Source organism: Mytilus californianus, unplaced genomic scaffold (assembly GCF_021869535.1).
Source record: "Mytilus californianus isolate M0D057914Y unplaced genomic scaffold, xbMytCali1.0.p SCAF_7, whole genome shotgun sequence".
NCBI classification, from domain to species: domain Eukaryota; kingdom Metazoa; phylum Mollusca; class Bivalvia; order Mytilida; family Mytilidae; genus Mytilus; species Mytilus californianus.
Genome location: NW_026262723.1, coordinates 75,548,060 through 75,573,993, shown reverse-complemented (window position 1 = coordinate 75,573,993; position 25,934 = coordinate 75,548,060). Strand labels below are relative to the sequence as shown.

Here is a 25,934-nt window from a genome sequence, read left to right as displayed (position 1 = left end):
GGGGTTCTTTGATATGCTGAATCTAACCATGTATTTTGATTTTGGACATTGGACCATAATAGGTAAATTAAAAAAATTCAAGTTCTTAGACCACATTCTTTCTGTGTCAGAAACCTATGCTGTGTCAAATATTTAATAACAATCCAAATTCAGAGCTGTATCAAGCTTGAATGTTGTGTCCATACTTGCCCCAACTGTTCAGGGTTCGACCTCTGCGGTCGTATCAAGCTGCGCCCCAGCGAAGCATTTTATTTGTAATATTGTGAAGCATGTCATGCAAACCATTTCTATTTAAATTAATTTTAAATATGACTGTAACCATTATAGAAAAACAAAGGACATGGGGTATCTATACATGACACAAAATCAGTACATGCACAGCAAAAAACACACAAAAAGCAAAGGAACAGCGTTTGTATTGCTATTCTTCATCTCAAGACCAGAATTCTTTTCAAAATAATTCGGTTAGACTTTGTAAGATGTAACCCCAAATGAGCTTATAAGAAGTAATTATAGTTACTAAATGATGATTTCTTTGCAGCTTCTGGTGTATCTCTGGATCTGATCTATAAATCTCTAAACAGAACCATTCTCTACCAGCTGTCTCGCCCGCTCACCAATGTAGCCTCATCAACAGGTGTACTGGATGCCCTACACAAACTAACCAGTAACAGAAGTCTTGTGTTTGGACCAAACAATTATGATACAGAGTTCCTTGTGTGTCTGTGTTACTGTTTGTTACAACTTACAGAGGATCCAGAGAAAGGGTAATGTCTTTACAACATGCAAAATTAAATTTGGATAAAAAGAAATTCAACTATTGCTTGCAAAGCTGATTAGATAATGACGATTCATGTAGATTTACTGCTTTATTTACTGTAATAGATATTTTTGCAGAGTAATTTTTGCTATTTCAACTTTTTAAATATATAATACATTTTGCAGGTGTCATAGAATTAGATTTTTCAAACAATAATGTGAAAAAAGCACCAAAAAGCCAAACTAACAAGGAATGACCTGAAGACCAGTAATATTTGAACCAAGCTACTTAGAGTTCACATGTCTGCTGAAGATTTTATAGATTTAGCATTTCTGTACAACATAAGCACTATTTTGAAAATTTAATCAATTACAATGAAGAGAAAATAGTTAAATATTGATTCAGCTTTTAATGTGATTACTATTTTTTTACAACAGTTACAAGTAAGTAAATCAGATGTAATAAAATGTTATCTTAACCGGATACATGTATAGGACTGACTCACCTTGCTTTAATTGCTTATTTACTATTGGTATATTTATATTCTTATACTGACAGTTTATAATGCTTTGCTGTGTTTTCTCACTTATTTAAAGCTGTGGTATTCCAGACTTTTACAAATATCCAATGTTCAATTTATAAAAGCTTTTTCACATTTGTAGCAAAAAACTTTAAATGCTGACGGCAAAAATAGTTTTTATACGACCGAAAAAAAATTTGTGGTCGTATATTGGTATGACATTGTCGTCGTCGTCGTCCGAAGACACATTGGTTTTCGCACTCTAACTTTAGTTTAAGTGAATGGATCTCTATGAAATTTTACCATAAGGTTCAATACCACAAAAGGAAGGTTGGGATTGATTTTGGGGGTTATGGTACAAACAGTTAAGAAATTAGGGGCCAAAAAGCAGCCAAAAATAAGCATTTTTGTAACTTCCAGACAATAACTTGTGGGTTAGTGTATGGATCTCTCTGAAATTGTACTACAAGGTTCCATATCACAAAGGGAAAGCTGGAATTGAGTTTGGGGGTAATTGCCAAAAACGTTGAGGAATAAGGGGCCAAAAAGTGGCCAAAAATAGCATTTTTCTAGTTTCCAGACAATAACTTGTGTTTAAGTGTATGGATCTCTCTGAAATTGTACTGCAAGATACCATACCACTAAAGGAAGGCTGGGATTGATTTTGGGGGTAATTGCCTCAAAAATTTTGGAATTAGGGGCAAAAAAAGGGGCAAAAAATAAGCATTTTTCTAGTTTCATGACAATTACTTGTGTGTAAGTGTATGGATCTTTCTGAAATTGTACTACAAGGTTCCATATCACAAAGGGAAAGCTGGAATTGAGTTTGGGGGTAATTGCCAAAAACATTGAGGTATAAGGGGCGAAAAAGTGGCCAAAAATAAGCATTTTTCTAGTTTCCAGACAATAACTTGTGTTTAAGTGTATGGATCTCTCTGAAATTGTACTGCAAGATACCATACCACAAAAGGAAGGCTGGGATTGATTTTGGGGGTAATTGCCTCAAAATGTTAGGAATTAGGGGCCGAAAGGGGGCAAAACACAAGCATTTTTCTAGTTTCAGGACAATAACTTGTGTGTTAGTGTATGGATCTTTCTGAAATTGTACTACAAGGTTCCATATTACAAAGGGAAAGCTGGGTTTGAGTTTTGGGGTAATTGCCCTAAATGTTTAGGAATTTGGGGCCAAAAAGGGGTCTAAAAACAAGCATTTTTCTAGTTTCCAGACAATAACTTGTGTTCAAGTGTATGGATCTCTCTGAACTTGTACTGCAAGGTACCATACCACAAAGGGAAGGCTGGGATTGAGTTTGGGGGTGATGAATCATAAGGGGGTTCAAAAAATTTGGGGAAGGGATTTTTTTTCCTTTTTTTCCTTTTTTTTTCTTTAAATTTTTCCATTTTAAAGTGGTTATTTCTGATTTATATATAAAAGCAAATAATAATGATATGGTTTGAATAGGTAAATTAAATTTTTTTAAGTTCTTAGACCACATTCATTCTGTGTCAGAAACCTATGCTGTGTCAAATATTTAATCACAATCCAAATTCAATGCTGTATCAAGCTTGAATGTTGTGTCCATACTTGCCCCAACTGTTCAGGGTTTGACCTCTGCGGTCGTATCAAGCTGCGCCCAGCAGGGCATTTTATTTGGTATTTAAATTACATTTGTATTGTATATATTTCACCTGATCTAAATTGTAATCACCTATATCTTTTTTTTCTGCTCAGAAGATTTATATACATGTATATATTTATATACAATATACATTTTATTCTTTGTAATTGTGATCCACAACTGCTAAATATTATTTTCTTTAAAAATAAGATCATGGGTACTTCATCTGTCCTCTCACTTATCTGTTTGGTTTTACAGATATATCAGATAATTACAAAACATGATTTGTAATCAGAACTTGCTTACAATATATTAGCAAATGTTTGTATCTGGATTTTTACACAAAATATAACTAATGATAACGAACCTTGGCATACAGGCCAAGTTATTCAAATGTCAAAGATGGGGGACCTTTCAAAACAAGTCAGTGCAACAAAATATTATTGAATACTGTGTTTTTATTTAACTTTTTGTTTGATTTGTTCAAAAGTGGTTTTAGGGATGCTTATAATTCAAGTATCACAGTGTGAATTTAGTTCATAAAATTCATGTTTGCCTCATTTAGGAGGACCTTTAGTTCTTAATTTGCTGTTGTAAATACAGAATCAGTCTGGTTTTTCAATCATCCATTATTTACCCATTTTATGATTTGACTGGCCAATTTATATTCTTTTATCATGGTTATCTAGATTTCCTGTTCTACCTAGAAAACAAACGAACTTTACTTTGTTCTTTGTACTTAATCTGATAAACATATTCTGTTATCAAGTTTCTTATTTTTACTTTCTATGTATAAAGTAAGTGTCGAAAACTGAATTAATTTAAATATTTGATCAAACAAAATGGTTTAAGACAGAGTCGTACAGCTAACATAAAAAAATTTGATAAAAACTTACCTGACAATTTTAATAGATCAGTTAAGAAATTGTGTTGCAATATGAGAACTGAAAACATAAAAAGTTTATGAGGATGTTGAAAACTTGAAAAGTTATTTACGAATTATTTATGAATGGAATGTAATTTCTGAATTGATCATTTATGGTCAGTGCATAAGATCTTTGGTTTAATTCTTGTCTGTGATTTGATTTTAGAAAATAAAAAAACCATACATGAGAAGTTTGATCAATAGTTCATTATTTTCAGGTCATCTAACTTACATGGAGGACAAGCTATGACAACAACATGGCATGTAAACTTAGGAGAAGAAGATCCTTACAATGATTTTGTTATAGAGGGCAGTGCAGTTCCAGAGGGACATTTATTGGTCTGTAAAGCATCAAAAAGAGTCTGGGAAGAACTATATGCACACAAGAAACCTGTAAGTTTTTGTAGTTCACTACACTCATAGATTTGCTAACTTGTCATTAATACTGCATTAAGTAAGTATGACATATAATTACAATTGATAAAATCTAATTTTTCAGGTCAAATAAAGTCATGTGTTTACAGGTTTAGAAATCTTACATATCTTCATCTTAAAGATAATTTAGTGCAAGTTTGTATTTCTTCTAATAAAAGTTATTCTGATCTTTTATTGTATTACTTTCCCTTGATACATCTTTAAATCTTTACTACTTACTTTTAGTCTCTAGAAGAAGTATTTAAGACACAGTTAAATAATATTGACTCCATGAGTACAGACTTCACATCACCAGATTTGAATACTGTCAGGTAAGAATATTCATGTCTCACTTTAGTGATTTCCTCTAAGAATTGACTGCAGGTATAATGAAATTAAGTAAACTGCATGATCATAATATATTTTGTACACACTACACAAACAACAAAATTTATATTTATTTATCAACAATTCAAAATTTACCTCCCAATAGTACAGTTATTTGATGGTTTTATTCAAGCCAACTAGTGGCACCTTTGCGCCCAGGCCGAAAAGTTAACTTTTGAATGTTTATGGATAGCAATAGACCTAAATCATTTGATTAAATTTGTCAAACTTGATATTATTGTTGCAAAACTGCTAAATCTGTAAAAAAAAAAACCTTTATTTAGAGATCTTGTCATTAATATTTTGATATGATCAAAGGCTTTACCCGAAAAGATATGTGGCTACAAGATATCTTATAGAAAGATGTTAATTGGATTAGAATATCTCTTATATTTCCCTCATATCGTAATTATCAAAAACTAAGTGTAAAATGGTCTTTTTGGTCAAATACGCCAATTTCAACATTCTAATGACATCACAGTGACATTTTAACTGTCTATTCTGTACTGAAGTATCAAGATTACATAACCCTATTCATTTATCAGTAGAACTAACACTATTTGGAAACAATTGGAGAACATTATTTTTGCAATTTCAGGAGCTGTGTTATCACATATCCTGTGTTTTCTTAAAATGTAAAAAATCTGTCTACACTATAAAAAAAAGCTTATATTTCAGAGGGTTAATACAGGAATCAGCTTCAAAAGTTTGGGTACAGTATGTTGAGAATGAGAGAAAATGTAACTTCTCCTACACAGATAGAATACCAGCTCAAATTCAGTCTGTAAGTTTCATCTGTTACTTTCTCATACGTTTTTCTGCTGGATCTGCTTTACATTATGATAGAACCAAATATACTAGTCTTCTCAGCTCTGTATTCTTTAAGGATATAAATTTACTTCAAACTATGGATTAATTATTATTCCTGGGAATACCAATTTTTGTGGATTTCGTTTGTATCAGTGAATCAAAGATTAAATGTTAATCAAAGTATAAATCTTCTATGGGCATGTATGTACACTTTGCTAAAATCAGGAAATCAGATATCCATAAAAAAACAAATTTTTCTCAATCCACGAAAATTGGTACCCACGAATCCACAGTATTTGAAATTTCTGATATGTTTAAAGCAAAGTATATTAGATAATGAGTTTAAATTCTTTGTTTAATTATACAAAAGATTTATTGTTGTTGATCCATAATTGAAATAAATATTTTCCAGAAAATAGCTAAAATGGGAAATGCTGTCCTGAAATTTTCAGTAAGGAAAAATAAAAAAGATCTACCTTTAAAATCTTCACCCTCGTCTACAGTTCATATGACAGTAAGTATGGTGTTCATTGCTAATGTATAGATTAGTAAAATAAACTATAAAACCTATAAATATATTGTTCTAGGTTATTTTTTTGCTTCACAAGATATTTTAACCAAATATAAAAATATTAAGGACAATTTATCTAAAAAAATTAGAAATTAAAATTAAAAATTAAAAAATCAGTATTTTTAACAACATCTTGATAAGAATTAATGTACCAGTAAGCTCTATAGTAGTAATTGCTTTAGTTTAATAAAAAGATATTGTAACTTTATATTTAAGGTTAGTACTTATATTTTGTTTGATTGAGACCAGATAAACCAAAAATGTTTTGGAAATTTAGAATATGCAGCTTTAAAACGACTGCTTTCCATTTTCCAATTACCTTATCCTTGAATTTATACATTTTTTTCCTTTTTATACGACCGCAAAAATTGAAAATTTTTTGGTCGTATATTGGTATGACGTTGGCGTCGTCGTCGTCGTCGTCGTCGTCGTCGTCGTCGTTCGGCGTCGTCTGGCGTCGTCCGAAGACACATTGGTTTTCGCACTCTAACTTTAGTTTAAGTGAATGGATCTCCATGAAATTTTACCATAAGGTTCAATACCATGAAAGGAAGGTTGGGATTGATTTTGGGGGTTATGGTACCAACAGTTAAGGAATTAGGGGCCAAAAAGGGGCCAAAAATAAGCATTTTTGTAACTTCCAGACAATAACTTGTGTGTATGTGTATGGATCTCTCTGACATTGTACCACAAGGTTCCATATCACAAAGGGAAGGCTGTAATTGATTTTGGGGGTAATTGCCTCAAAATTTTAGGAATTAGGGGCCAAAAAAGGGGCAAAAAACAAGCATTTTTCTAGTTTCATGACAATAACTTGTGTGTAAGTGCTTGGATATTTCTGAAATTGTACTACAAGGTTCCATATCACAAAGGGAAAGCTGGAATTGAGTTTGGGGGTAATTGCCCGAAACGTTTAGGAATTGGGGGCCAAAAAGGGGCCAAAAATAAGCATTTTTCTAGTTTCCAGACAATAACTTGTGTTCAAGTGTATGGATCTCTCTGAAATTGTACTGCAAGGTACCATACCACAAAGGGAAGGCTGAGATTGAGTTTGGGGTGATGAATCATAAGGGGGTTCAAAAAATTTTGGGGGGGGGATTTCTTTTTTTCTTTTTTTCCTTTTTTTTTTTCTTTTAAAATTTTCCATTTTAAGTTGGTTATTTCTGATTTATATTTAAAAGCAAATAATAATGATATGGTAGGAGATACACACCAAACAGGATGTGTAAATTATTATATTATAAGTATTGTGCAATAGCAAGAAATTTTCAATTGCACAGTATTGCACAATAGCAAGAAATCTTCAATTGCACAGTATTGCGCAATAGCAAGAAATCTTCAATTGCACAGTATTGCGCAATAGCAAGAAATATCCAATAGCACAATATTGCGCAATAGCAAGAAATTGTCAATTGTACAGTATTGCGCAATAGCAAGAAATAATCAATTGCACAGTATTGTGCAAAAGAAGATACTTCCTATAAATTGCTTATTTCTTGATCAATTTCAATAGGGTTTTATTCTTGAATTCTTGGGGTTCTTTAATATGCTGAATCTAACCGTGTATTAAGTTTTTGGATTTTGGGCCCCGTTTTTAAATTGGTCCACATTGAGGTCCAAATGGTCCAAAATTTTACTTTGTTTGATTTCATCAAAAATTGAATTATTGGGGTTCTTTGATATGCCGAATCTAACCGTGTATTTAGATTCTTAATTTTTATACGACCGCAAAAAAATTTTGAGGTCGTATATTGGTATGACGTTGGCGTCGTCGTCGTCGTCGTCGTCGTCGTCGTCGTCGTCCGGCGTCGTCGTCCGAATACACAATGGTTTTCGCACTCTAACTTTAGTTTAAGTGAATGGATCTCTATGAAATTTTACCATAAGGTTCAATACCACAATAGGAAAGTGGGGATTGATTTTGGGGGTTATGGTACCAACAGTTAAGGAATTAGGGGCCAAAAAGGGGCCGAAAATAAGCATTTTTGTAACTTCCAGACATAACTTGTGTGTTAGCATATGGATCTCTTTGACATTGTACCACAAGATTCCATATCACAAAGGGTCAATGCTGGGATTGATTTTGGGGTTAATTGCCTCAAAATTTTAGGAATAAGGGGCCAAAAGGGGGCAAAAAACAAGCATTTTTCTAGTTTCATGACAATAACTTGTGTGTAAGTGTATGGATCTTTCTGAAATTTTACTACAAGGTTCCATTTCACAAAGGGAAAGCTGGAATTGAGTGTTGTGGTAATTGCCCAAAACGTTTAGTAATAAGGGGCCTAAAAAGGGGTTTAAAATAAGCATTTTTTAGTTTCTAGACAATAACTTGTGTTCAAGTGTATGGATCTCTCTAAAATTGTATTACAAGGTACCATACCACAAAGGCAAGGCTGTTATTGAGCTTGGTTTGGGGGGAAATGGGGGTGGGGGTGATGAATCATAAGGGGGGCGGGGGTAAAAAAAGGGGTAATTTTTTTTTTTCCTTTTTTTTTTGTTTAAAATTTACATTTTAAGTTAGTTATTTTTTATCACGAAGAGAAAGTAGGAATTGAGTTTTGGGGTTAATTGCTCAAACATTTATGAATAAGGGGCCAAATATTGGTTGAAAATAAGGATTTTTTTAGTGTGCTCTAATGTTTAAGGAATAAGGGGAAAAAAGGTTAAAAAACAAGGGTTTCCATTTTAATAGACAAATAATTGAGTAAAGAACATTATTTAAAAGCAGTGTAAGGTTGGTAATTCAAACTCATTTAAATATCTCATCTACACTGCTTTTAAATTATGTAAATTGGAAATTTGCCAATAACTTTATTGTTAATAAATGCATTGGAAATTAGCCAACAATTTTAGTGTAATAAACTTCATTGGAAATTTGCCAATATAAAATTTTGCTGATGAAGGTTTTTTGTTTACCTTTAGCCTTGACTATGAAGTCATTTTCTATTTTTATAGCCTTATGATGTAGTTGAATTATTTAATACTTTTATGATGTGTTTAAATGGGGTTTTATCATGTTTATGGTTGCAAATTTATTGTTTTAGTATAATAAACTCCATTTAAAATTTGCCAATAAAAAAAAATTTTGTTTATTTTTAGCTATGATTATGATGTCATTTTCTATTTTACTTTTATGGTTGCAAAGAAATTTTTATTTTTAGATATTACTGTTAAATGATGCTGATTAAGGTTTTTGCTATGTTTAGCCATGACTATGATGTCATTTTCTATTTTAATATCTGTTATGATGTATTTAAATGGGCTTTTATGGTTACAAAGGAATTTTATTTTTAGATATTACTATAAAATGTTGCTGATGCTGATTAAGGATTTTGTTTATTTTTAGCCATGACTATGATGTCATTTTCTATTTTAATACCTTGATGATGTAATTTCCATTTTTAGATATTACTGTTAAATGATGCTGATTAAGGGTTTTTTGCTATGTTTAGCCATGACTATGATGTCATTTTCTATTTTAATATCTTTATGATGTATTTAAATGGGCTTTTATGGTTACAAAGGAATTTTATTTTTAGATATTACTTTAAATGTTGCTGATTAAGGATTTTTGTTTATTTTTAGCCATGACTATGATGTCACTTTCTATTTTAATACCTTTATGATGTATTTAAATGGGCTCCCATGTATTTAGATTTTTGATTATTTATACATGTTACCAAATTGGTCCACATTGAACAAAAACGGTCCAAATTTCAACTTTATTACATTACATCAAACATTGAATTCTACATATTCTTTGATATATTGAAATTAACAAACAATTTAGTTTATGGAGATTCCACCATAATAGGTAAATTAAATTTTTTCCAGTTCTTACACCACATTCATCCTGTGTCAGAAACCTATGCTGTGTCAAATATTTAATGACAATCCAAAGTCATAGCTGTATCAAGCTTGAATTTTGTGTCCATACTTGCCCCAACTGTTCGAGTTCGACCTCTGCGGTCGTATCAAGCTGCGCCCCAGCGAAGCATTTTATTGGTTCTGTTTTCAAATTGGTCTACATAAAGGTCCAAAGGGTCCAAAATTAAACTTAGTTTGATTTCAACAAAAATTGAATATATGGGGTTCTTTGATATGCTGAATCTAACCATGTATTTAGATTTTTGATTATGGGCCCAGTTTTCGAGTTGGTCCAAATCGGGGTCCAAAATTAAACTTTGTTTGATTTCAACAAAAATTGAATATATGGGGTTCTTTGATATGCTGAATCTAACCATGTATTTAGATTTTTGATTATGGGCCCAGTTTTCAAGTTGGTCCAAATCGGGGTCCAAAATTAAACTTTGTTTGATTTCAACAAAAATTGAATATATGGGGTTCTTTGATATGCTGAATCTAACCATGTATTTAGATTTTTGATTGTTGGGCCCCGTTATCAACTTTGTCCACATTGAGATCAAAAGGGTCCAAAATTAAACTTTGTTTGATTTCATCAAAAATTGAATATATGGGGTTCTTTGATATGCTGAATCTAACCATGTATTTAGATTTTTGATTATGGGCCCAGTTTTCAAGTTGGTCCAAATCGGGGTCCAAAATTAAACTTTGTTTGATTTCAACAAAAATTGAATATATGGGGTTCTTTGATATGCTGAATCTAACCATGTATTTAGATTTTTGATTATGGGCCCAGTTTTCAAGTTGGTCCAAATCGGGGTCCAAAATTAAACTTTGTTTGATTTCAACAAAAATTGAATATATGGGGTTCTGTAATATGCTGAATCTAACCGTGTATTAAGTTTTTGGATTTTGGGCCCCGTTTTTAAATTGGTCCACATTGAAGTCCAAAGGGTCCAAAATTTAACTTTGTTTGATTTCATCAAAAATTGAATTATTGGGGTTCTTTGATATGCCGAATCTAACCGTGTATTTAGATTCTTAATTTTTGGTTCTGTTTTCAAATTGGTCTTCATAAAGGTCCAAAGGGTCCAAAATTAAACTTAGTTTGATTTTAACAAAAATTGAATTTTTAGGGTTCTTTGATATGCTGAATCTAAACATGTATTTAGATTTTTGATTATGGGCCCAGTTTTCAAGTTGGTCCAAATCGGGGTCCAAAATTAAACTTTGTTTGATTTCAACAAAAATTGAATATATGGGGTTCTTTGATATGCTGAATCTAACCATGTATTTAGATTTTTGATTTTTGGGCCCTGTTATCATTTTTGTCCACATTGAGATCAAAAGGGTCCAAAATTAAACTTTGTTTGATTTCATCAAAAATTGAATTCTTGGGGTTCTTTGATATGCTGAATCTAACCATGTATTTAGATTTTGGATATTGGACCATAATAGGTGAATGTCCAATTTAAAATTTTTAAGTTCTTAGACCACATTCATTCTGTGTCAGAAACCTATGCTGTGTCAAATATTTAATCACAATCCAAATTCAGAGCTGTATCAAGCTTGAATGTTGTGTCCATACTTGCCCCAACTGTTCAGGGTTCGACCTCTGCGGTCGTATCAAGCTGCGCCCTGCGGAGCATTTTATTTACTAATCTGTTTCATTAGGACTACATTTCCTGGACCTTGACACACATGGCAGTCGTGAGAGATTTAGTACAGTTACAGTTCCAACAGTATCTTCAGGTAAGACAATAATCTTATTACTGAAGCAACTGAGTTGCAAAAAGGTATCATTTATATAGTTTTTAATTGAAATATTTAAGGAGAATCTGTTTTCCATTGAAATGAGTTTATTGCATGTAATAAAAAGGGCAGTATTTTTTCATAATTAACTTGAAATAAATTTTTTTAGAAATGGAAGGATATACAATTGACCTAAATTTTCTATTACAGGGACATGAACACATGGAGAGATATCTGGTTGAAGAATGGGAACAGTGTGAGAATGAGTTATTAAGAGAGAAAGGACTATGGGGTCCATATGTTGGATCCAGGTTTGACAAATGGATGTTAGATGTAACAGAGGGACCGTGTAGGATGAGGAAGAAAATGGTTTTCAATGATTTGTTCTACACCCACTATCCTTATAGACCAGATTTAGAGAACAGTGTAAGTCCCTTTATGTAAGCTAGGGAATGCAGGTTCTGTTGAATTGGAAAGTGTTATATACAAAAGTAATAAAAAAAATATTTCATTTGCTTTTTATGGCAAGAGAGTAGTAGGGGCATTATGTTTTCTGGTCTGTGCGTCCGTTCATTTGTTCGTCGTTTGTCTGTTTGTCCATCTGTCCTGTGTCAGGTTTAAGTTTTTGGTCAAGGTAGTTTATGATGAAGTTAAAGTTGCATCCACTTGTAACTTTGCATACATAGTCATTATGATTGGGACTTTCTAAAAAGTATGGCAAATTTGGGTTTTGGTCCAAATTTTACGGTTCATTGAACCTGAAAATGGGATTGTGTGAAACAGCTTTTTAGCTCACCTGGCCCGAAGGGCCAAGTGAGCTTTTCTCATCACTTGGCGTCCGTCGTCCGTCGTCCGTCGTCGTCCGGCGTCGTCCGGCGTCGTCCGTCGTCGTCCGTCGTCTGCGTTAACTTTTTACATTTTGAACTTTTTCTAAAGAACCACTGAATGGAATGAAACCAAACATGGCATGAATGTTCCTTATGAGGTGCTGACCAAGTGTTGTTACTTTGTAGCCGATCCATCATCCAAGATGGCCGCCAGCGGGGGACTTAGTTTAACATAGGACCCTATGGGAAATGCATACAAATGACTTCTTTTAGAGAACCACTGAATGGAATGAAACCAAACATGGCATGAATGTTCCTTATGAGGTGCTCACCAAGTGTTGTTACTTTGTAGCCGATCCATCATCCAAGATGGCCGCCAGCAGGGGACTTAGTTTAACATAGGACCCTATGGGAAATGCATACAAATGACTTCTTTTAGAGAACCACTGAATGGAATAAAACCAAACATGGCATGAATGTTCCTTATGAGGTGCTGACCATGTGTTGTTACTTTATAGCCGATCCATCATCCAAGATGGCCGCCATCGGGGTTCTTAGTTTAACATAGGACCCTATGGGAAATACATACAATTGTCTTCTTTTAGAGAACCACTGAATGGAATGAAACCAAACATGGCATGAATGTTCCTTATGAGGTGCTGACCAAGTGTTGTTACTTTGTAGCCGATCCATCATCCAAGATGGCCGCCAGCGGGGGACTTAGTTTAACATAGGACCCTATGGGAAATACATAAAAATGTCTTCTTTTAGAGAACCACTGAATGGAATGGAACCAAACATGGCATGAATGTTCCTTATGAGTTGCTGACCAAGTGTTGTTACTTTGCAGTCGGTCCATCATCCAAGATGGCCGCCAGCGGGGGACTTAGTTTAACATTGGACCTATGGGAAATACATACAAATGTTTTCTTTTAGAGAACCACTGAATGGAATGAAACCAAACATGGCATGAATCTACCTTATGAGGTGCTCACCAAGTGTTGTTACTTTGTAGCCGATCCATCATCCAAGATGGCCGCCAGCGGGGGACTTAGTTTTACATAGGACCCTTTGGGAAATACATAAAAATGTCTTCTTTTAGAGAACCAATAAATGGAATGGAACCAAACATGGCATGAATGTTCCTTATGAGATGTTGACTAAGCGTTGTAATTTTGCAGCCGATCTATCATCCAAGATGGCCGACAGCGGGGTTCTTAGTTTAACATAGGACCCTATGGGAAATACATACAATTGTCTTCTTTTAGAGAACCACTGAATGGAATTGAACCAAACATGGCATGAATGTTTCTTATGAGTTGCTGACCAAGTGTTGTTACTTTGCAGTCGATCCATCATCCAAGATGGCCGTTGGGGGGGGGGGCTTAGTTTAACATAGGACCCTATGGGAAATACATACAAATGTCTTCTTTTAGAGTACCACTGAATGGAATGAAACCAAACATGGCATAAATGTTCCTTATGAAGTGCTGACCAAGTGTTGCTACTTTGTTGCTGATTTACTCTTCAAGATGGCCACCAGGATATTTAATTAAATAACGGGACCAATATTAATCAAAATTTGGCCTCAATCATTATTTGGGTATCTGTTATGATTTTTATCTATCTTTACATGATTTCTAAAACCAAAGTAGAGTCAGGTGAGCGACACAGGCTCTTGAGAGCCTCTAGTTTTGATGAAGTTGAAGTCCAATCAACTTGAAACTAAGTACACATGTTCCCTTTGATATGATCTTTCTAATTTTAATGCCAAATTAGAGTTTTGACCCCAATTTCACGGTCCACGGAACATAGAAAATGATAGTGTGAGTGGTGCATCCATGTACTATTGCCACATTCTTGTTTATCTTTTCTTTCTGTGTATTTCTTATCTCGCCACAATATAGCCTTTTTGTGCTGATGCGATGTAAAGCAACCACCAATCAATCAATATTTCATATCATTTAGACCACCCTTAACAAATTCTTTGTTTGATGTTGCCTACCCATGCCTTGTAGAGTTGGGTAGGTAGGTAGAGATTTTATTAATTTTTTTTGGCCAACAACATAAAGTACATGTTTTAGACAAGAAAACAACGTTAGAGCTCGAAAAAAAAGTAAAAAAAAAAATTTGAAACAATTTGTGTCATAAAATTTTTCAGGTAGGCTGCTTTTTAGATGGGTAGGTAGGCAACATCAATCAATTCTTATTTTATTTTGGGCCTTATAAGGGGAAAATTAGGTGTTTGATAACCATAATTGCTTTATTTTGTAGCCACTGAAGTATAAGGTAGCAATGTGCTTAGACAGTAGAGAATATTATGAGAGGTACTTGCCCAAGACTTTGATAGGATTAGGCAATGAAATACTGCCCATACAGATTGGTACAAATGTTGGCAGTGGTAGTGAAGACAGTGCAGAGGAAAGGTCACCTGAAGGTCAGTATTAAAGACCGGAACGATTTATAGATAAATTACTTGTATTAAAACATGTTACTACCAGTGTTGCTAGTAACAGACATGTTACATGATGGTAAAAGCAAATCCCAAAAATCACTTGTAGATTTCAAAACCTGACTTAACTGATATATGGCAAAGCAGATCCCTGTAAGTACCTGTCTACTGACCAGTTTTTTTGGCAAGTCACTCCCTGAATTTACCCACTTGCCCAAGTTTTTCCAATCATATATTGGGTCAATGAATAATACTGTTAATTTTTAGTTTGCCTGTTTCTTCTTTTATTTGAGTCATGTTTTTACTTTTCATGTCTAAAATCAGATAAAAATGATCATGATACTGATTTAAAGAATTTTGACATGCATACAATGAATCAACTTTTTTCCAGATATTTTGCCAAAGTTAGTACCTAGAAAAACAGATCAGAAGTCCACCGATCTGGATGAAGATATAGAGGAAATAATTACAACTGATAATAATACAGAGACCGACAAAGCAGATGGTCCTAGTGAAGGACAAGGTGATCAAACTGATGGTAAATCTGATAACCAAACAGATGTACAAACCAACAGCAGGTCCGATAATAACCAAGCTATATTTAGGATTCTTGGGGAGGGAGAGAAGGTATTGTATTCATTCATTATATTTGTTAAATTTCGTGTTCAATAATTCATTATAACATTGTTAAATTGCAATCTGGCAGTATTTGTGCTTGTTATCTGAATTAATGATTTTTCATTGTAATATTAAAGAAATCGATTTAATATTTATAAAGAAAAAGTTATGATATGAGATGAGCTACGTCGGATATAGATTGACCTTATGCAAGTGCACATATACATAAAACATTCAAATATGAAATAAAAGATGAATTTTGGTCTGTTTTGTAGTCATTTTTAAAACAATTACAGGCTTTGCATAAAGATTTTTTCAACCCAAAATAAGTGAACAGATGTATTGATATTCATTTGCATACGGTCAATTTCTATCTTACGCAGCTCAGATATTAAAGAGATTAAGCATTTAGCAAAACCTATATCAAATGATAAAGTTATGCAAGGCCCTGTGATGACACATTGTGAAAAAAATTCAAAAGAAAAAACCAACATCTTGATTTATAAAACACCAACAAACGATAAAAAACAATTATGGCGGACTGCAAACAATGAAAATCACCAGATTACAGGTAATTCTTGCACTGTGACTTGAAAGATAAGACAAGTTTTATTGTTTCAGATCACCAATATTTTCCGTTGTGCCAGAATCCAGGGTTTGGACACTGCTGAGGGACTGTTGCTGTTTGGGAAGGAATACTTTTATATTATAGATGGCTTGACCATGTTAAAATCCAGAGAAATTAGAGATATTGACAGTCTACCACTTGAGTAAGCACATGATTTTATTAACATATTATTTATAAGATTTTAGAAATGATATTTGTAATGAATTTCCATGGGAGAAACAAGACATTGTAGATGCATTATTTTGGATGAACAATTTGAATGATCCATTCATAAAGTGTACTGATAAATTATTGTAAATTCAGAAATTATTGCGAGGTTTTTATTGATGCGAATAAGCGATTGCATGAGTATCACAATAAAAAGACCTTGCATTATGATATCTAATACGTATATTTATATTTACCTTTTCCTGAAATCGCAATGATTAATCTCACATTTTTTCCAAATTTTAAAAAATCGCAATAATTTCTGAATTTACAGTATATGTAAGACTTTTTAAAGACAATGTCAATAAGTTTCAAATCTATTATTTTGAGAAAATTTATCTTACTTATTTTTATTACATATTTAAAGATCGTTTCCTTCCTCTTCAGCCTTCATGATCCTATCATACCATCTAAGGGATCATGTTCACACAAGCGAACGTAAGTATTAGTTTAAGTGTTTCAATGAAATACTGTTGAAATAAGACAATACATGTTACATGCAATGAACAGTGAAAACTTTGTGAACAGAGAATAAATATGCAAAATTATTTCATGAGCTTCTTATTTTCATTAAAGAAACTCAATTTTGAAATCAGTTTTAAGTAATTTGATTCTCTATGATTTTAAGCAAAGCCTTGTAGTAGAAAGGGCACATGAACTGTTCAATTCTGTTTAAAATGATGCAAAAAGTTAGAAAGGGTAGATGGAATGCCTGTCCAACTAAATACGTTAAGGATATGCAAAATAATGTTAAAGTAGACATGATTAATTTGAAATCTAGTACATTATAGTAGAGTTTTTTGTTTTCTTTTTATGCCCTGCTGTCATCGAAGGGGGCATTAAGTGTTACCCTTGTAAACCCATCTGTTCGTCCGACTATACATACATATGTCCCAAAATTGATCTGTTCTCTAACTTTAGTTTGCCTCATCCAAATGTTATGAAACTTATACACAATGCTTATTACCACAAAACACAGATCAAGTTCGAATTGGGGTGACGTCACTTTTACCGTTCTCCCCTTTATAACGTTATATGCAAGTGGGGGCATCATCTGTGTCCCAAGAATGCATTCTCCATTTGCTCTTTTTTTTTAGCAAAAAGAGCATGGTACTGTAGCATTTGAAATTATATTAATGCCACTAGAAAAGGCCACATGGTAACAAATTAAAACAGTCAATGAAATGTATAAAATAACTAATGATTAAAAATAATGAATCTAAGCATAAATGATAGACAAAGTGAAGAAATTTGAACAAAATGGGATGGGTCAGCATGCCTTCCTAAAAAAGTGCAAGGTAAGTTCATGTTCTGTGTTATATTCATTTAAGAATGGAATACAATGTTAAATTTTAAGAATTATTACATTGTTTTATTATAAATCTTTGGTTTTTGAACAGGAACAGTAAATTTGCTTATGATGATATCAAAGAAGTTCACAAGAGAAGGTACTTGTTACAACCTATAGCAGTAGAAGTCTTCTCTTCTGATGGAAGAAATTACCTCTTAGCATTTCCCAGAAAGCTAAGGAATAAAGTCTATGCAAAGTGAGTACAACATATAATGGCAAATAGATATTTGTTAGAACACCAATGAACAAGGTCTCGTAGAAGCTATAGCCCAAAACACATAAGTTTTTGGTTGCAAGATGCATGAACAGTAATATAAAAATAATTCACATTTCTGTGCATTTAAATTTGAAGCATGCTAACATTTTGTACCATGCTTCTACTAGGTCAGATCTACAGTGATATTAATTCACACCTTATGCATTTAACTTCCATTTTAATGATGAAAAAGTGTTTACTAGGTCTACAACTACAAATCTCACAATGTTGAATTTATCTAGGTCAGCTTTAAGGAAGTTCGCTACTCAGTTTCAAAATAACAAGCTTTTCATAACACTAGTATATATTGATAGGGGATTAATAAAGGAACAAAAAGAGCGAGAAAAAAAATATAGGTCCGTGTGCTTGAGATATTAGCCATTGAAATTTTGGCGGGAAAATGTTCTCTCTTGAATTTTCATAGCTTTATCATTGACAAGTTTAAGTTCTCAAAAACTATTAAAAAGTAACAAAGATTTTATAAGACTTTTACAGATGGCTTATAGGTATACATGTAAAAGATTTATAAAAAGAAAAATGGGGGTTTAGTGGGCAAAATTTTTTAAGGCATTCAAATGAATAAAACCAGAGGATTCTGAAAATCTGACAAAAATTCCAAAACATGACAAGCGAACATCCTTAACTGGCAGTATATCCTAGTTTCTGTGACATATCGAGTTCATGTTCAATAAAATTATGTGTTGGCTTACACATGTAGGTAATATTTGCTGCATATATCACAGCAACAACACAATAGATAGTTGTGTAGGTATACAAGGGGAAACATTTAAACACCTGTTGCATGCAACTTCCTATTGGAGGAAAAGATATGCATTTTTAACTGTAAATTGTGTACTTATTTTGAGCTACTATTCTCTAAAATATGTATGATGGGGAACATAATTATTTGTGATAACTAGCTCATCTTACCTATTTGTGTTACAGATTTTTATCAGTAGCAAATGAGATGACAGATAATGCTCAGCAGTCAGTATCTGGACAAAAAGTGGGAGCCAAAATTGAAGCAAGGTAAACATAGTATAGTGCCTTTGAAAGGTATATTGGGTCATGATTTTAAAAGTAAAAGTAGATTTTTGAAGATATATTGAGTGGGCCAATTTGAAGAATCAAAACGGAAAATAGAATAGTTTGAGGGTTAAAAGAATTAAAAGAACCTTGAATATGAAAATATTGTTTTAGATACATTTTTATTAACACAGAATAATATTTGAGATACAAACATTTTTTCAAGATTTGTATTATTATAATGATGCTTATGCAATAGAATAAGATGAGATGGTGATATACTGTGTTTTCCCATTTCAGTTCTGGTTTGATCAGTTCCTTTATTGGTGAGAAATCTGTTACACAGAGATGGGAGGTAACTCTATGTTGAGATATTATTTTTAAAGTTATAAATTGATATGCTTATTCAGTATTCTTCATCATGTTACTGACTAATTTACTCAAGATAGAGTACTCAGTAAGATTAGTTTAGCTTCATCATATTACAGACTAATTTACCCAAGATAGAGTACTCAGTAAGGTTAGTTTTGCTTCATCATATTACAGACTAATTTACCCAAGATAGAGTACTCAGTAAGATTAGTTTAGCAAGTCTTGAAATAAACAAATATAAGACTTAGATGTTTTTGAAAGGAATTAGTTGGGCAAAGTTATGGTATTGAATTTCTGGTTGAAGGTGCATAAAACTGTCAAAAATATTGCAAAATATTCAAACTTGTGAATTGTTCAACAATATCATCTTCAAAAAGTTATGAAAATGTTAAGAGTTTAATTGATTGCTGAAATAATGTATGTGTGATATTTTTCTTATGTGTGTTATGGTATTCTTTATGTAATATTGTGTTTAAAATTTGTAGAGAGGAGAAATAAACAATTTTCAGTATTTAATGCACCTGAACACATTAGCTGGACGTTCTTACAATGATCTGATGCAGTATCCTGTCTTTCCGTGGGTCGTGGCAGATTATGATTCTGAAGTAAGTTTGAGCATAATCCAAATATATTCTTGCAAAATTAACAGTGAAGATGTTACTTATATATATCTTATATGTAATTGTTCATGTATAATTGTTATCCTCTTGTAGCACATACGTGAGCCTAAGTTGTTATAAATTGTCTTGTCTTGTCTTGTCTTGGATTTGATATCAAATTTTTTTTAAAGTCAATACCACACATGAAGGATTCATAGAATATCCTGACAACTGGATAAACACACTACTACTGTTTATTTGGTGTTAAAAGGGTCAACAATGATTGGATTGGTTTAAAATTTTAACTCATTGCTTTTAACATCAAGGAGTTTAAACTCTGTATAAAGAAGAATTTTACAAAAGTAATTTTTCTATCTGAATTTTTTTTCATTCCATATTTAAAAAAATTTTTTTTGAGAAAATTTTAGTCTGTTGGAAATTTTCTAAATGAAAGAAGGTTAATAAGCGAGAATGTCAAAATTTTATGATTATTTACATCGGTTTATTTTCAGGAGTTAGATCTGTATAGTGAAACTACGTTTAGAGATCTGGCTAAACCAATGGGAGCACAAACTCCAAACAGACTGGCACAGTTTAGGAAAAGGTACACTGACTGGGATGATCCTCAAGGTAAATTTTCATATAAGATATTTTCTTTTTTATCTGGTAATGTTCTCAATATACTAATTATAGCCTCACTTACTGAAGTGAAGTTTATAGTATCAAATGGCATTGTGTACCTCCTGCTTAATGTTTAAATTAAAAATAAGTTTTAGAATTTCTCAAAGAAAAAAATGGACTGTGTCATATGTAATAAAGGGTAGACATCTTATTTAAGCAAATCCTCTAAAAAAATGACTGAATGTCAATGAAACTCTGCTTTTTTGCATCTCAATTTTTTTTTCAACCTCCAATTCTTTATTTTTTTTTCATTTTGGAGGGAGGGTACACATTTTAAAAAAAAGACTTGTGATAATTTGAGCACAATGAATTCTTGGAATATGTTATTTGTGATGCTCTAGTCAATATTTACTTATTTGACTTTTTTTAGGTGAAACCCCACCATACCATTATGGAACTCATTATTCTTCAGCCATGATTGTAGCTTCTTATCTAGTCAGAATGGAACCATTTACACAACATTTCCTCAAATTACAGGTAAATTTCTTTATTTTTTTCCATAGAATTCTATAATATATATTTAAGGATATTTAAAAAAGAAGTGACATATATATGCTCTGTTTCTGTTGGTGAACTACTAGTACCCTTGGTCTATGAGATTGGCAGGTACTCCAGGCCGCAAATCCAGGTAGACTGTGTTTTTCTGCAATCTGGGACGTGTAAAAAATGAAAAAAACATTTCCTTCTTGAGTTTGAACTTTACGATGATTTACTATATAACTTATTTTCCGAATGCTCTAAGTATATTGATCACTTTAACATCCTTAACATTGAGGATAAATTTATAAAAATTATGAACTGTTCAGATATCCATCATTATTTTGAAATTAAATTGATATGATTACATTATATGTTTTAATTTATAATTTATATGCAATTTCTTAGTTTTAAAGTACATGCATTATTGTTATTTTAGGGTGGTCACTTCGACCTTGCAGATAGAATGTTTCACAGTATTAAGGAAGGATGGTGTTCTGCTTCTAAAAACAACATGGCTGATGTTAAGGAACTGATTCCAGAATTCTTTTATCTCCCAGAGTTCCTTGGCAATTCTAACAACTTTGATTTAGGTATGAAACAATTCAGAATCAATCACAATAATGTCAGGTGTAATTCTATATAGATTGCATGAGATACAAACTTTCTATTTTCGAGATATGTTAATATTTGAATACTGTAAATTCAGAAATTATTGCGTGTATTTATTATTGCGATTTTGTCATTTTAGACTAAAATGCGATTTTAATTTTTGCGATATTCAGAAAAATCCTGTTTGATTCATATAAAAAATGTCAAAATGCGAGTTTTAATTATTGCGATGATAACCCTGTCGCATTTTTCGCAATAATAAAAACATCGCAATAATTTCTGAATTTACAGTATATTTTTGTGCAATGTCATTAAGCTGATCACCTATTTTCATGCTGGTCAAAATCAGATAATAAAGAAGAAATGTCGAGTCATAATTGATTTTTATCCAATAAGGAGCTGATGACAATCAAGCCATGTATTAGCTTTAAAGAATTTGCAAAAACATTTGATGTAGATTCAGAACTACCGTATCATATAAAAAACATTTACAAATATTGAAAAAGTAAATCTAAACTATGGTAATTTTTGGTTTGTGGAATTATTAAATGTAACACTTTTAAACAGGGATGAAACAAAGTGGTGTGCAGTTAGATAATGTGATGCTTCCAAAGTGGGCAAAAGAAGATGCACGGGAATATATCAGAGCACATAGAGAGGTAAGGCAGAAATAATTATATGGAGCATGATATACATGTAAAAGTGATTATACACCCACTCCTTGTCTGACATATGCACGGGAATACATCAGAGCACATAGAGAGGTAAGACAGAAATAATTATATGGAGCATGATATACATGTAAAAGTGATTATACACCCACTCCTTGTCTGACATATGCACGGGAATACATCAGAGCACATAGAGAGGTAAGACAGAAATAATTATATGGAGCATGATATACATGTAAAAGTCATTATACACCCACTCCTTGTCTGACATATGCACGGGAATATATCAGAGCACATAGAGAGGTAAGACAGAAATAATTATATGGAGCATGATATACATGTAAAAGTGATTATACACCCACTCCTTGTCTGACATATGCACGGGAATATATCAGAGCACATAGAGAGGTAAGACAGAAATAATTATATGGAGCATGATATACATGTAAAAGTGATTATACACCCACTCCTTGTCTGACATATGTTACATATTTCTTAGAAACTAGAAACCATTGAACAAAATGACATCCTATTTGATCAACAATTTGATAGTGAAGAGTTGTAACATGTGAGCATTTTTTATGCCCCACCTTTTCATATCTTTAGTTGAAAAACATCTTGAAAACAGTTCATATTCTTACTCTTAACCATGTATATTCTTAATTGTCAGAGCAGGTCCGTTACAATACACCACAGATTTTGCCCTTGTGAGGTCATGCCCTGCCCCCTTATATTGATTATTGATAATGTATTAAAAATGTTCAGATCCCCACCACTAAATCATATGTATTCTGAACTGCTGTGATCTTTTTAATGACCAAAGATTTTGTCTAGGGTTGGAATTTTTTGGTCATGGCCCACCTCCTCATATCACAAATAGTTAAATATATTGAAAACAGTAAAAGTTCCAACCCATTAACCATAAATAAATATTCCTAATTGCCATGATCATACCTTTTAAGTTCTACAATGTGATCTTTACTGGAGTGTCTTTTATAAATAAAGGGGAAGATATAAGGTTGGCCCATTAAACAATCCCACCTAGTTATTAAAAATATGGTCTGAAATAGGAAAATAAGATAACAGTTACCTTGTCAATTACAGTATGGTTTATAAATTGTTAATTATGTTACTAAATAATTGAGGGCTGACATACAAAAATTCAAATTCGAGAAGTTTTATCTAATCTAAAACAGACTTTAGCATGATACTGATAGACAATTTCATCTCACACCTAACGGACCATACCATAATACAATGCTCATCATATCATTTAAATCGTGATAATTACCATACAGGAAATCATACACATTTGACAAACTCATATGACTATAATCTGTCTACAGTACAATACTTTTTTGCTAGTTTTCCAATGATAGAAAAAGATTCTTTTATTTAAATAAGTACAAAAATTACATGAATGGTATATATTTCAGGCCCTTGAGTGTGATTATGTGAGTGCCCATCTACATGAATGGATTGATCTGATATTTGGTTGCAAACAACAAGGCCAGGCAGCAGTTGATGCAGTGAATGTCTTCCATCATCTGTTCTATGAAGGAAATGTAGACATATATAATATAGACGATCCACTCAAAAAACATGCTACCATAGGTTTTATAAACAACTTTGGACAAATACCAAAACAAGTGAGCATTATACTATCATTGGGTGTTATTTTAAGAAGTTTCATTTATTGGCTTTAAATATGGATTTTTAATATTGTATATTTGGGAAAACATTTTTACCTGCCCTTGTAAAATATTTAGATTATCTGTACTTGATGAATTACAGAATAATACTATGTTTCATGTTGTGGCCTTTTATAGCTATACAGTAAGGTTTTTTTCATTATTAAAGGCTGTACAGTGACCTATAATTCCTTTTATCTTCGCCATTGAACTCTGGTGGATAGTCGGCAATTACACCAGATCTTCTTATTTTTGTATTAAGTTATATTTGCATCCAAGTAAAAACATGAAATATGCTTGATAAACCCTTTAAAGATCTACATATTTTGTTTGAAAACTTTACACAGTACCTAAATTAATGAGTAAACTGATTTTTTTCCACTAGATAGATTTGAAAGAAGAATGTGTAAAATACAAAATACATGTAGCAAGTTTCATTTATAAATAAGACATATTCTTCTATATAAACAGCTGTTTAAGAAACCTCATCCACAGAAGAAGTTAGCTTTAAGACTTGGTGACGCCATACCAATGGGACCACTACCACCTAATGCCAATGATAAGTTATTTTTCCACAACGTAGACAATCTCAGACCAACAAAACAAGCAATTAAAGGTATGGAATATTTTATATAATATCATTGTAAAGTAAAGAGATAACATATTGGGTGAATTCTTTTGTCAAAATGATGTAGAAATGATATTCATAATCTGTATTATCTTAGTTCTGAAAAATTAACAAGCTTACCAAACAAAATGAATAAAAAAAAAAGAAATTAAAAAATGAAGTGAAATTTTGATTGGTATCAACTAATTTAAGAATTCAAATTTATGAACATTTTTCGACTGATGACTGAAGAACACATTAATTTACAAATGTGCATATTGCATTAACTCTGACCTGCCAACTTTCATAAGTTATGGAGAATTTCTCCCATGAGAGGTGTTGACATGAATTTTGATGTTCTTGATTATATAAACTGAGAACTTCAAAACAGGTATGAAATGAGTCAAAAGGGTATTTAATCACATACACACTCATTTAAACAATATAATAGTAGATTAAAAACACTAATGAAAATATAAGAGAAGCATTAGGTCCTCTTGCACTTAAAATGCCCCATGGAGATTTTGAAAAGTTGACAGGTACCTTGACTTCTAACGTAAAAACATGTAAGGTAGAAACTATACTTTGTATCATGATATCTCATTTTGTTTTGATCTGGTCATTGACAAAGTCTTGATATCACCTATTGTTGTATGAAGTTATAGGAGTCACATGTGAAATTATCTGTTTTTATTTGATGGGAAATCACAATACCACATTGCAACCAATATGATAAAATAGAATATTGTTTTTTTTAAAGACAGGAAATGCTAAATCTGATTTAAATTGAAAAGCCTCCTTCGTTTTGATGTATGCAATTGAAATACAGGTAAAAAGTACTGAAAATGAAACTAAACAAATATATTATGTGACATTTATAAATCTGCAGTACTTTTTATTTTAATTGTGAAAAATATGAACTCAAGCCAACTACCTGATAGAATAAATTTACATTTTATTGTATTTTTGAGTAGAATTGAAAGGTGCAGTTGGACAGATTTTTCACCATGAAAGTAAAAATGTGCTAGCTGTAGAACAGAACAAAGTGCTGATACCTCCACAGTATAACAAATATTTATCATGGGGATTCTCGGATCTTAGTGTTAGAATAGGCAACTATGAATCAGAAAAAGTAAGTTTATGGTACTTTATTTAAAAGAGAAATACTTTTTTAGCAACAAATGTATATGAAAATATTACCTATGATCCTGACAAAAGTAAAACAAAATCACATTGA

The 25,934-nt window shown here is 32.3% G+C and overlaps 1 protein-coding gene across 2 annotated transcripts in view; it reads left to right on the top strand.

The window, feature by feature from the left end:
* LOC127708473 (WD repeat and FYVE domain-containing protein 3-like) overlaps positions 1-25,934 on the top strand; it is a 113,195-nt gene that overhangs the window by 66,265 nt on the left and 20,996 nt on the right. For both annotated transcript variants that reach the window (XM_052213342.1, XM_052213341.1), the window contains exons 40-61: positions 542-767; positions 4,043-4,217; positions 4,485-4,570; positions 5,304-5,409; positions 5,848-5,949; positions 11,545-11,622; positions 11,833-12,048; positions 14,724-14,886; positions 15,293-15,528; positions 16,141-16,289; positions 16,742-16,792; positions 17,755-17,901; positions 18,907-18,990; positions 19,288-19,342; positions 19,845-19,964; positions 20,471-20,588; positions 21,010-21,116; positions 21,556-21,709; positions 22,296-22,387; positions 23,836-24,048; positions 24,562-24,706; positions 25,672-25,829. In XM_052213342.1, the coding sequence (XP_052069302.1) occupies positions 542-767; positions 4,043-4,217; positions 4,485-4,570; positions 5,304-5,409; positions 5,848-5,949; positions 11,545-11,622; positions 11,833-12,048; positions 14,724-14,886; positions 15,293-15,528; positions 16,141-16,289; positions 16,742-16,792; positions 17,755-17,901; positions 18,907-18,990; positions 19,288-19,342; positions 19,845-19,964; positions 20,471-20,588; positions 21,010-21,116; positions 21,556-21,709; positions 22,296-22,387; positions 23,836-24,048; positions 24,562-24,706; positions 25,672-25,829 (2,981 nt within the window). The remainder of the gene's footprint in view (positions 1-541; positions 768-4,042; positions 4,218-4,484; positions 4,571-5,303; positions 5,410-5,847; positions 5,950-11,544; positions 11,623-11,832; positions 12,049-14,723; positions 14,887-15,292; positions 15,529-16,140; positions 16,290-16,741; positions 16,793-17,754; positions 17,902-18,906; positions 18,991-19,287; positions 19,343-19,844; positions 19,965-20,470; positions 20,589-21,009; positions 21,117-21,555; positions 21,710-22,295; positions 22,388-23,835; positions 24,049-24,561; positions 24,707-25,671; positions 25,830-25,934) is intronic.